Consider the following 13,232-nt stretch of genomic DNA (forward strand, 5'->3'; position numbering starts at 1 on the left):
AGCCAGGACGGTCTCAATCTCCTGACCTCGTGATCTGCCCACCTCGGCCTCCCAAAGTGCTGGGATTACAGGTGTGAGCCACTGCGCCCAGCTGACCCTCAGTAACATCTTTAAACTGCACAGTGTTAATTTAAAGAATCAGAACATCATCTTTTCTTTAATACATTGCTTTTCATTTGATTGCCAATTAAATTGAATAAGGATATTTATTTTCTGAACATCAGAAGATTTGCAGACAAATGATTTGAGTAAAATCTGAGCAAATTAGAAAATGTTTATTTCTATCTTTTTAGTTTATTCAGAAGAGGTTTTGTTTTGTTTTATTTTGTTTTGTTTGAGACAAGGTCTTACTCTGTTGCCCAGGCTGGAGTGCACTGATGTGATCTCAGCTCACTGCAACCTCTGCCTTCTGGGTTCAAGCGATTCTCCTGTCTCAGCCTCCCCTAGTGGCTGGGATTACAGGCACCTCCCACTGCGTCTGGCTAAGTTATCTGTAGATGACATTTCACCTGAAGAAGTTGGTGGTGACCCTTATCCATAACCAAATGTAGGATTTTTAGATTTGGGAAAAGCAAGTATGATGACTTACAAAGCTCTGCCTTAAAGGGTAATACATTGGTTTAATCAGGTTTACTCCACAAAGAGGAATTCAGGTAGCTTAGTTGTATATCTTCTTTGAATCTAATGACAGTCTTTTGAATTGAGGAGTTAGTCATATTTTTTTTCCAGCCAGAATTCCCAGTTGGTCTTTCTTCTTAATTCTCCAGTGTTCACTAGATTTGAAATTCTGCCCTGCTTGCCCATGGTGCTTTGTCTTATGGTAGTCTCATTCTCTAAAACCATTTATCTTGACCATCAGTGTGACTTGTCTTTCCAGATCTCTGCCTTTGTCTGATCTCTGAAACACCAAAGCTCTTCCTTTCCTTTCAAACTTTCCTTGTGACCACAGTCACAAACGTTGCTGTGCTCTGAGATGGTGGTTGGAAACCAGTCCAAGCTGCATTTGGCACATTATACACCAGTGAAGACAGGTTGCCAGGATGAAGCCATAGGTTGTCTCACAGTTACAGATGAACAACTCCCTGCCCCTAGGTTCCCCTTCTACTGATGTAACTAAGGTCTCTAACCCAGAACTCCCTAGGCAATCTGCTATAGCACCATTACTGATGGTTGATGGACATGCCAAGGTATTGACCTCTTCAGCCAGTAGTGGCTGGTTAGAGCTTGGCAAAGGAGCAGCCTCCTCCGTTTATCTCAGTGTGCCATACAAATAATATTTTCTCTGGATGTCACAGTGTGAAAAGGGGTGGGAGGTAGTGCCGTGTTGAGCCATGTTAGAGCCCCAGGCAAAAGAAAACAATGTGTATTCCTATATATTTTTTCTTCTTTAATGGCTAATTTTTTTCCAGACTATTAAAGTAGTTGGAAAAATAGTGAAAAAAAAAATGAGAAGTGTGCGTATTAAAACTTACTTTAAGTACTGCATGCATAAGACAGTTTCCACAAACAAAGTACTGTCCAGCCTGGCATATCAGTGGTGGCCAGCAGTTGAGAAACTCTGATCTAACCAATGAAACTTTGATGTCTTATTTTTGTCCTGACATAATGAATAGAGAGTGAACCACGAGACGCTGGAACTGACCAACGTAGCTCTGGCATTATTCGCCTGCATACAATAAAGCAAATCATAGATCAAGTAAGTTATTAAAATTTGGCCTATTTCATTATGTTATTGTGGTTTTGAGTGGGATGGGATTTGGTTAATTTGAAAGTAGAAGGTAGTTTTTCTAAGACTATTACTGACATACTATAAGAAAATTAAGCCCTTACTGAAAAGCATTATAATAATTACTTTCAAGGGAATAGTTACTGTAGGCATCAGAAGATGATTTTTCATTACCAGAAAACAAGTGTATGATGTTTAGATGGAATTAACAGACTGCTTATATATTACATCAGTACAATTCAAGTTGTAGTTTGATATTTACATTCATAAGGAATGTCAGGAACATTAAATTCTTAAACTTATTTTTTTCTAACTGCACACGGATAATACTGTCAGATGGCGGTGTTAGGGCTAAGTCTTAAAAGTGAACTTCATAGAAAGGTTTTTAGAAATTTGGCTAGAAATGGAATTGAATTAACTTAAAATTAGTTTTTTAATATGTGCTCCTGAGACATTAGAATACAATTAAAGATCCGTTACCACTGAAATTTTGTTTGTTTTTGTTTTTGAGGTAGGGTCTTGCTCTGTCGCCCAGGCTGGACTGCAGTGGCGTGATCTCGGCTCACTGTAGCCTCCACCTCTCAGGTTCAAGCGATTCTTGTGCCTCAGCCTCTGAAGTAGCTGGGATTACAGGCGTGCACCACCGTGCTTTGCTAGTTTTTGTATTTTTAGTAGAAACAGGGTTTCTCCATACTGCCCAGGCTGGTCTCGAACTCCTGGCCTCAAGTGATTCACCCACCTCGACCTCCCGAAGCACTAGGATTATAGGCATAGCGTGAGCCACCGCACCCAACTGAATGTGATGATTCTTAATTAATGATGTCTTGTGTCTTTGTATATATTTTGCTTTCTTTTTCTAGGACAAACATGCTTTATTAGATGTAACACCAAATGCAGTTGATCGTCTTAACTATGCCCAGTGGTATCCAATTGTTGTATTTCTTAATCCTGATTCTAAGCAAGGAGTAAAAACAATGAGAATGAGGTTATGTCCAGAATCTCGGAAAAGTGCCAGGAAGTTATATGAGCGATCTCATAAACTTCGTAAAAATAATCACCATCTTTTTACAAGTGAGTATGTTAATAAAGGCCTTCTTTCAGCTTACAATGTCTGGGCAACATTAAGTAGGCCAAAATGTTACAGTGTTCAAATACTAAAACTTACACAATCTTTTCTTGGAAAGTTTCCTGTTGTGTTAACAGCTGCTATTTGGTTAAAAGAAAATATACAGTAGCAAAATAGAAATTTCAGATATTTGCATCCTCAGATACCATCTTTCAGTAATGATGATTTAGCTGTAAGCAGGGTTGAATTCTTCTGACTTTTGGCAGTGCTCTAACCATAAAACTACATCGTTAATTTATTTTCAGCTACAATTAACTTAAATTCAATGAATGATGGTTGGTATGGTGCACTGAAAGAAGCAATTCAACAGCAGCAAAACCAGCTGGTGTGGGTTTCTGAGGGAAAGGTAAGACATTTCCTGTTACGTTTTTGACTTGTTCAGTAAACTGTGTAACTAATCAGAGATGCTTTTGAGGTACCAGTGCTTTCTAATTAGATCAACGTTTTGGAGAAATTTAGGGAAAGTTAGCTTTTAGGTTTTTATAATTTGTGTGTAGGGGTTATGAAAGTTGTTTCTGATGGTAAGAGAATTCTTAAATTTTCTCACCTGTTGAATTACCACTACAGTAGGATTGTCTCCTAAAGAATCTCAAATTATAATGAAGAGCAGGTTGAGTTCTGATGCTGCCCCTGTCTGGCTATGAATGACGACTTTGAGCCTGGCTTCAGTTTCCTCCTCTGAAAATGAGGGGATTTGGAGGCCTAGATGAGCATCTCCCAAAGTGCTGTCCTCAGCATTCTCAATTCAGGACTTGCTCTGAGAGAGAAGGCACTGTGAAGGCAAGCAGCAGGTGGGAAATAAACCCTAGACCCCTTCAGGAGTATCCTGGTACCCACTGGCATTGAAAGGCTCTGAGACATCTTAAAGTTAAAAAGCCCACTACATGCATTTCCTCACATTTATTTTTCACTCAACACCTATTAACATTCTTACAGCATACTGGGAGATATTGAACAAAGTACTAGATCCTTCCTGGCTTTGAATTTTGTTTTCTATATGTCCAAATGGCCAGCTTTAAAATAACTACTTTCTATTGTCAGTCTTTCTGGTTTTATAGCAATCTTTGATGGGAAGGTGTATTTATTTTGTCTGGAGAGTTAATCATTTCCTCCGAGTACACCATTGAAGGAAGCTTTTTTTTTTTTTTTTAAATGTCTTTTACCTTTTTCAGATCAGTGCAATAAGTTTTGGTTATTAGGGAAGATTGAGAATATCTCTGGTTTTTATTTTGTTTTTTGTACTTCTTGTTGGTTTGGTTTTTGTTGTGTTTTGCCCCCGCATGGTCCCTCTCTTCCTCTGCCTGGCTGTGGCTACAGATGGCTCTGAGAGTGCATGCTGCATGCTTAGGACCCCCCGTGTCCCTACCCAGACATACACAGCCTCTGCAAGGAGAGCTATTAACACTGAGAGGCAGTGTCTGTTGTTCTCACCTATAGTAAGGTGTCAGAACTATGGTTTTTCTCTTTGTGAACCAGTCTGGGGGATGGACCATGTATATAAGAGCCTAAGACCACTCTGAATAACGTCATCTGGAACTTGATAGGAAAATGAAGGTGGAAGCAAACCACACCACTTGACAGGAACACGCTATTACTAATTTCTACTTTTGCAGCACTTGAGGATTGTAGTCGTCTTCATACTGATCTTCTATAGCAACACAATTCTATTAACATCCTTTGTCAGGTCCAGTGTTAATAGCTTGCACTAGTGAATTCTTAAAATGAAACTAGTCTATAAATGTTTTCCCAAAATGCACAAAGTATACATGTCTACTACCTGAGAGGCTTTTTTAAAATCCACAAATCTTAATTTTTTATAATTTCTTTTAGTGATATTCTTATCTGCTTTCTTTGCTTGGTTTTAAAATAAAGGTCCAATTTTATAGCTTTTTATGTGAGGAAAAACAGGTTATTATCAGGCTAAACTGATGCATTTTGTAAGGCAGAAAACATTGTTATAACTTAAAGCTTATCTTCCTGTCCCCTTCTTTTCAAGTATATTTCATAGAATAGATTCTTAAACTAAAACCACTTCATTTCACATTGACTTTCCTGAACCAACTATTTTGACCTAATTGCTAGAAAGAGTTCCTTTTTACAAGATCTAACACAGTCTTATATGTTCCCTGCTAAACCAGGAAAAGCCAGGAAAAGGCTTTCTTAACATATTTCCTAGTTCAAAGCAACTCGTCGTTCTTGCTCACATATGCATTTCAAACCAGCTGCAAAAACTAAGTGGATTGATTAGTTCTAAGTTATTTTTGCCCAGACTTTCAATATTTCCTTGAGTGGCTACTGGATTATAGTATTCAGAACCCTGGCAAGTTAAAGATTAGAGTAGATAGCAAGAAGACTTTTCTTCTGCAACAGTTGTTACCGAGTTTAGAAGCCACTGAGACTTGTTCAGAGAGATTGTGCCCTAACAGGATAGATCCCTGGATTCCCACTCTCCCCAGCCCAGCCTGGCAGATACTCTCTCGAAAACCGGAGCATGGGGAGACCTGACACACCCTAGTCTTTCTTATCAGGAAGGTCGTGCTCAAGGTCAGAGTCTTAACAAGCCAAGCTTGGGGACTGCATGGAAAGCTCCATTCAGGCAGCTTGACTCCCAAGACCATGCTTCTGGCACAGCAGATGTGCAGAGCCACACCAGACCTGCTAGTTAATAGCAGTACATCTTCCTGGAGGACAAGAGTCTCATGTTTGTCCTTCGGTCCACACTGAAGTGGAAGAAATGCTTTCTGATTTCTGGATTCCAGGTCCTTCAGCTGTCATGACTGAGCACATTGTCTAGGCAGGGTCTTCAGGGAGTGTTCTTTTTAATCCAGGTACTAGTGTCACATTACTGTCCAGTGATAACCTGTTGATTGCAACTCTGTAGCTTCCTTTCCCTCAAATACTTCTCACTTTCTTTCTGATCTACTCCGAAGACAATCAACATAGACTATTAGAAACTGAGTTCTTAATTACTTACAGAAGAAAAGCATTACTGTATTTTTCCCTCTCCATCCGTTGGATACTGCTTCTATGAAAAATAATAAAGAATTTCTTCTTAATGTGGCAACCACCACGTAGGTGATGATTTCCATTGTGTTTCATAACAGCTTTAAGGGCCAAATGTTTAACAGGTTGTTTTAGTCTACTCTTGAACTGCTGTAAAGAACTACCTGAGACTGGGTAATTTATAAAGAAAAGAGATTTAATTGGCTCACAATTCTGTGGGCTGTACAGGCTTCTGCTTCTGGGGAGGCCTCAGGAAACTTATGGCAGACAGTGAAGGGGAAACAAGCATATCTTAATTACATGGTTGGAGCAGGAGGAAGAGAGAGAAGCGGGGAGTGCTGCACACTTTTAAACAGACAGATCTTGGGAGAACTCTTATCACAAGATAGCACTAGGGGGATGGTGCTAAACCATTAGAAACTGCCCTCATGATCCAATCATCCCCTACCAGGCCCCACTCCAACACTGGGAATTATAATTCAACATGAGATTGGGCTGGGGACACAAATCCAAACCATATCATGCTGTCGCTGGTCCCTCCCAAATTTCATGGCCTCCTCACTTTGCAAAATAGAATGGTGCCTTCCCAGCAGTGCCCCAAAGTCTTAACTCATTTCAGCATTAACTCAAAAGTTGAAAGTCTCTTCTGAGACAAGGCTACTCCCTTCTACCTAGGAGCCTGTAAAATCAAAAACAAGCTAGTTACTTCCAAGAGACAAAGGGGATATAAGCATTGGGTAAATACTCCCTTTTGAAAAGGGAGAAATCTGCCAAAACGAAGGGCCTCCAGTCCCCATGCAATTCCAAAAGTAAGTAGATTAGTCATCAAGTCTTAAAGCTCCAAAATAATCTCCTTTGACTCCTCAGCTCACACCCAGGCTACACTGATGCAAGGGGTGGGCCTCCAAGGCCTTTGAAGCCACGCAGGGCACAACCCCTGTAGCTGCTTTCATGGACTGGCATTGAGTGCCTGTGGCTTTTCCAGGCGCATGATGCATGCTGTTGGCAGACCTACCTTTCAGGGTCTGGAGGACAGTGGCCCTCTTCTCACAGCTCCACTAGGCAGTGCCCCAGTGGGGACTCTGTGTGGGGGCTCCAACCCCACGTTTTCCTTCCACAGTGCCCTAGAGGTTCTCCATGAGGGCTCTGCTCCTGCAGCAGACTTCTGCCTGGACATCCAGGCATTTCCATACATCTCTGAAATCTAGGCAGAGGCTCCCAAGCCTCTACTGTCTGCCTCTGTACATCCACAGACTTAGCACCATGTGGAAGCTGCCAAGGCTTAGGGCTTGCACCCTCTGAAGCAACAGCCTTAGCTGTAACTTGGCCCCTTTTGACCATGTCTGGAGCTAGAGCAGCCATAATGCAGAGCACCATGTGCTGAGGCTGCACAGAGCAGCAGGGCCGGGCCTGGCTCACAAAACCATTTTTCCCTTCTAGGCCTCCGGGCTTGAGATGGAGGGGGCTTGAGATGGGAGGGGCTGCCACAAAGGTCTCCGAAATGCCCTGGAGACATTTTCCCCCATTGTCTTGGCTGTTAACATTCTGTCCCTCCTTACTTAGCAAATTTCTGCAGCCAGCTTGAATTCCTCCCCAGAAAATTGGTTTTTATTTTTTACCACATGGCCAGGCTACAAATTTTCCAAACTTTTATGTTCTGCTTCCCTTTTAAATATGAGTTCTAGTTTCAGATAATCTCTTTGTTCACACATATGAACACATGCTGTTAGAAGCAGCCAGGTCGCTTCTTGAATGCTTTGCTGTTTAGAAATTTCTTCCACCAGATACCCTAAATCATCTGTCTCAAGTTCAAAGTTCCACAGATCACTAGAGCAGGGGCACAGTGCCACCAGTCTCTTTGCTAAAGCATAGCAAGAATTATTGACCTTTACTCCGGTTCCCAGTAAGTTCTTCTTCTCTGTCTGAGACTTCCACAGCCTGAACTTTATTGTCCATATCACTATCAGCATTTTGGTCAAAACATTTCTACAAGTCTCTAGGAAATTCCAAACTTTCCCTCATTTTTCTGTCTTCTTTTGAGCCCTCCAAACTGTCTCAACCTCTGCCCATTACCCAGTTCCAAAGCTGCTTCCACATTTTCAGATATCTTTTTGGCAATGTCCTACTTCTCTGGTACCAATTTACTGTATCAGTCCATTCTCACACTGCGATAAAGAACCACCTGAGACTGGGTCATTTATAAAGAAAAGGTTTAATTGGCTCACAGTTCTACGGGCTGTACAGGCTCCTGCTTCTGGGGAAGCCTCAGGCAACTTGCAGTCATGGTGGAAGGGGAAGGAAGCACGTCTTACATGACTGGAGCAGGAGGAAGAGAGTGGGGGAGGTGCTGCCCACTTAAAAAAACATCTTGGGAGAATTCTACCACAAGACAGTGTGAGGGAGATGATGCTAAACCATTAGAAACCACCCCCATGATCCAGTCACCTCCCACCAGGCCCTTCTCCCAACACTGGGGATTACAATTCAACATGAGATTTGGGTGGGAACACGAATGCAAACCATATCAGTTGTTTCCTAAACATAAATATATTAGCTCTTGTTCAACTTTTGAACTGTTGGGTTTGTTTCATAGGTATTCTCCCATGTGCTGTTCTGTCAGTGTGTCCTTGTTTCTGTGAGCTTAGTTTGGTAATTCTCCCTCTTCCCCTTGCTTAAAAGGGCTGAAGAGCTAGTCAGTAGGTTTTATAAATCTGAGCAGTGTCAGGGTTTCTTCGTCGTCTTCCAGGGCTGGGCCCTGGAGTCTGACTTTGTCCTGGCTTACCAGCCACTGTTTCCTTCATCCATGCTCTTCAGATCTCGAGGGGTGCTCTGTGTGTCTGTGTGTGTGCTTGTGCAATCTTCTTGACTTTTCCTTACCAGAAGTTTCAAGAAGTAGATGTGACTTCTCCAGAGAAAGATATCCTTTTCAATCTCCCTTATACGATAAAGGCCATCTCTTAAAGAACTACTGAATAAAATTTGTAATTTACTTTTATTTGACCCAGGCGGATGGTGCTACAAGTGATGACCTTGATTTGCATGATGATCGTCTGTCCTACCTGTCAGCTCCAGGTAGTGAATACTCAATGTATAGCACGGACAGTAGACACACTTCTGACTATGAAGACACAGACACAGAAGGCGGGGCCTACACTGATCAAGAACTAGATGAAACTCTTAATGATGAGGTTGGGACTCCACCGGAGTCTGCCATTACACGGTCCTCTGAGCCTGTAAGAGAGGACTCCTCTGGAATGCATCATGAAAACCAAACATATCCTCCTTACTCACCACAAGCGCAGCCACAACCAATTCATAGAATAGACTCCCCTGGATTTAAGCCAGCCTCTCAACAGGTAAGCAGCAAACATTCAACGTTTTGTAGATAGAGGTGCATTATTAAATTTTAGAATGTGGTGATTGAGTTAAAAATATATATGTTGTCCTTTCTCCAGATTAAGAATTAATCTTCAATTTCAATTTGAGAGTACCAAGGACTTAATTCTAAATTTTGTGTGTTTGTCTTAACACAGCAATGTACTGGATTTTTTTTTTTTTTTCTGGAAAGTTTAGGACATGAGGTCATAGTTTTGTTATTCAGCACACTTAAAATGTATGTCTACCAATCACTATAAATTGAAGTGGGAAGTTAGCAGTAAACAGAAACACTATATTTAAAATATTTTAAACACTTCACAGAAAGCAGAAGCTTCATCTCCAGTCCCTTACCTTTCGCCTGAAACAAACCCAGCATCATCAACCTCTGCTGTTAATCATAATGTAAATTTAACTAATGTCAGACTGGAGGAGCCCACCCCAGCTCCTTCCACCACTTACTCACCACAAGCTGATTCTTTAAGAACACCAAGTACTGAGGCAGCTCACATAATGCTAAGAGATCAAGAACCATCATTGTCGTCGCATGTAGATCCAACAAAGGTACCTGTGCTGCGGTGTTGCACTCATTTGTTGCTCTCCATCAATCTGGCACATGATCATTTTTGCTTTGCCCTTTAAGTGTTTCTTTTGCTTTTTTACTGCGGGCTTGTACACTGTAATGCTTTCAAATCAATACAAATCATTTCAGTTTTGTAGTTTGCATGGCTTCCATTGGTATACTGATTATTTGAAAACAGGCCTTTTAATTGAGATTTGTGCTTATTGTTTATTATTTTTATTTTTGGCTTTCAGTATCTTCCAGAATTCCTTAGTACGTAATCGAAACCCATCATAAACATATTTATGTTAACGCAGATTATGATGCCCATAAATTTTCTTTAGGATTTTTCAGTGTCAAAATGAAGTGTAATCAACAGTTTAGTGCATTAATTTTCTACTAAATTTAATATTTATCTTAACTCACTGTTTAGTACATGCTGAAACATAAAAGCCCCTACCTGCATTATAAATTTTGAGCTTTCACTTAAACCAGCATTTTCCACTAATCTTGTCTATCCTGATAATAAATGGTAAAACGTACCATTTTCACATATTAAATCATAGTTTAATATTTAATCATAGTCTAATAAAATAGACTGAAATTAAAAACAAGACTTTGTCCTTAAATGTGGATTTTTTATACAGGTGTACAGAAAGGATCCATATTCCGAGGAAATGATGAGACAAAACCATGTTTTGAAACAGCCAGCCGTTGGTCACCCAGGGCACAGGCCAGACAAAGAGCCTAATCTGACCTATGAACCCCAACTCCCATACGTAGAGAAACAAGCCAGCAGAGACCTTGAGCAGCCCACGTACAGATACGAGTCCTCAAGCTATACGGACCAGTTTTCTCGAAACTATGAACATCGTCTGCGATACGAAGATCGCGTCCCCATGTATGAAGAACAGTGGTCATATTATGATGACAAACAGCCCTACCCATCTCGGCCACCTTTTGATAATCAGCACTCTCGAGACCTTGACTCCAGACAGCATCCCGAAGAGTCCTCAGAACGCGGGTACTTTCCACGTTTTGAAGAGCCAGCCCCTCTGTCCTATGACAGCAGACCACGTTACGAACAGGCACCTAGAGCGTCTGCCCTGCGGCACGAAGAGCAGCCAGCTCCTGGGTATGACACGCATGGTAGACACAGGCCGGAAACCCAGCCCTACCCTTCAGCAGGGCCCAAGCCCGCAGAGCCCAAGCAGTATTTTGAGCAATATTCACGCAGTTACGAGCAAGTCCCACCCCAAGGATTTACCTCTAGAGCAGGTCATTTTGAGCCTCTCCATGGTGCTGCAGCTGTCCCTCCGCTGATACCTTCATCTCAGCATAAGCCAGAAGCTCTGCCTTCAAATACCAAACCGCTGCCTCCACCCCCAACTCAAACCGAAGAAGAGGAAGATCCAGCAATGAAGCCACAGTCTGTACTCACCAGAGTTAAGATGTTTGAAAACAAAAGATCTGCATCCTTAGAGACCAAGAAGGATGTAAATGACACTGCCACTTTTAAGGTAAATATGTCTTTCCTGCCTTGGATGCATAGGCACATGGTTTAAAAGGCTTCTTAGCTCTCCCCTCCCCCATTACATGGTATCTATTCTGTAATTATCTGTTCCTTAGGCATATTTGTCTTTTTTTTTTTTCTCCTAAACAGCCTCCAGAAGTAGCATCTAAACCTTCAGGTGCTCCCATCATTGGTCCCAAACCCACTTCTCAGAATCAGTTCAGTGAACATGACAAAACTCTATACAGGTGAGTGCACTTTGTGCTCTTTGTGGCATAGAACTGACCAGGAATGTATCCCTCTTAGTCAATGAGAAAACCTTTTACTGTGTTAGTAGGGGAGAGGTGTGAATAGGAGGAGTTTGTCCTTAAATAAAAACTATCAGCTCTCCTACACAGTGATTCTAAGAAAAAAAAAAAAAAGTAGAACTTTATTATGCCTTTTCTGACAAATCTTTATACCTTTAGCAAACTTTCGGAAGGATAGTCTCCAAGCAGATGATTAAATAAACATTTTTAAGCTCTGACATTTGTATTATGTTTTTTAGTTTTAAAAGTGCTTTTCAACGTGTGACCTCTTAGTTTCCAGTGGTGAGGAAACAGACTCAGATTGGTTAATATAACCAAATCATTCAGTGAGCATGCATCAGGTGCTTGCCCTTGTGCTAAACACATCAGCATAATGAGGTGACAGTGGTGGTCTGCATCGTAGAGAGAGACTGAGGCTGAGAGGGGTTAAGTAGCTTACAAGACTTCTTCGAGTTGGAAGAGAAACCTGGCCCACTGCTCCTCAGCCTGAGCTTTTTCCCATGGCCTCATTGCACTGCCAATAAGTGACAGATTAGATTTGAATAGTTCTTCTGATTTTTTTTTTTTTTTTTTTTTTGCCGGAATATATGTTTGCACTTATCGTAAAGAAGAGAGCTGTCTAATATGCATTTCCTTAGTGACTTGCTTTGTTTTTTTTTTTTTTTTTTTGCCGGAATATATGTTTGCACTTATCGTAAAGAAGAGAGCTGTCTAATATGCATTTCCTTAGTGACTTGCTTTCTTCCTCATCTGCTTTCTATGCCTTCTAGAACTTTAGACCATATAGAGTTATTCGTTCATATGAGAATCATTGAGATCCTGGACTGAGTTCTTAAAAATCCCTGTGAAAGTTCTTAAAGTCTATCATTTACTATTCTTGACCTTCATATATGTACTTCTCAAGATGCTCACTGTCTTGGTTGCATTCCCCTTTGTCTTTCTGAGTAACTACTTCTAAACTGCTGTCCCCTAATCATATAATCGTTTAGCTTATTAAATTGTGTTAAAGGACTCATGAGCCAGAAGGGGGCTGCCTTTTGAGTATACTCTGTGAGGACATGGGATTTGAAATATCTATTCTAACTGTTGGACTGCTCAGATCCTCAGTAATCACAGCAGTTAGTAATTATTGACCTTTTGGTCAAGGTAAGACTTACGTACTCTACTTCCTTCATAACATTAATATCTAAAAAGGTGTTCCATTTGTCATTCATTATCTGTTAGGATCCCAGAACCTCAAAAGCCTCAACTGAAGCCACCTGAAGATATTGTTCGGTCAAATCATTATGACCCTGAAGAAGATGAAGAATATTATCGAAAACAGCTCTCATACTTTGACCGAAGAAGTTTTGAGAATAAGCCTCCTGCACACATTGCTGCCAGCCATCTCTCCGAGCCTGCAAAGCCAGCTCATTCTCAGAATCAATCAAATTTTTCTAGTTATTCTTCAAAGTAAGTTCTTTCACCTGGCTTTTAAAAAACAGGATGCAGCATATTAATCTCGTGCAGTTCAATATGTTTTGAAGAAAAATAGTTTAAATGTAATATATGATTTCTGTAGGCTCTAGTGCTTCAGCATTGTACATGGTTTTTTAGTTCTGGGATGTGTGTTTTGCTTT

At 40.9% G+C, this 13,232-nt stretch overlaps 1 protein-coding gene across 2 annotated transcripts in view; it reads left to right on the forward strand.

The window, feature by feature from the left end:
• The window catches only part of TJP1 (tight junction protein 1), a 263,802-nt gene that overhangs the window by 234,868 nt on the left and 15,702 nt on the right, over positions 1-13,232 (forward strand). The window contains exons 16-23 of one of the 2 annotated variants that reach the window (XM_011995773.1): positions 1,614-1,696; positions 2,587-2,797; positions 3,098-3,198; positions 8,861-9,211; positions 9,555-9,794; positions 10,440-11,312; positions 11,456-11,553; positions 12,838-13,065. In XM_011995773.1, coding sequence (XP_011851163.1) covers positions 1,614-1,696; positions 2,587-2,797; positions 3,098-3,198; positions 8,861-9,211; positions 9,555-9,794; positions 10,440-11,312; positions 11,456-11,553; positions 12,838-13,065 — 2,185 coding nt within the window. The remainder of the gene's footprint in view (positions 1-1,613; positions 1,697-2,586; positions 2,798-3,097; positions 3,199-8,860; positions 9,212-9,554; positions 9,795-10,439; positions 11,313-11,455; positions 11,554-12,837; positions 13,066-13,232) is intronic. The other variant, XM_011995774.1, reaches the window with a different exon arrangement.

This window comes from Mandrillus leucophaeus, unplaced genomic scaffold (assembly GCF_000951045.1).
Source record: "Mandrillus leucophaeus isolate KB7577 unplaced genomic scaffold, Mleu.le_1.0 Scaffold498, whole genome shotgun sequence".
NCBI classification, from domain to species: domain Eukaryota; kingdom Metazoa; phylum Chordata; class Mammalia; order Primates; family Cercopithecidae; genus Mandrillus; species Mandrillus leucophaeus.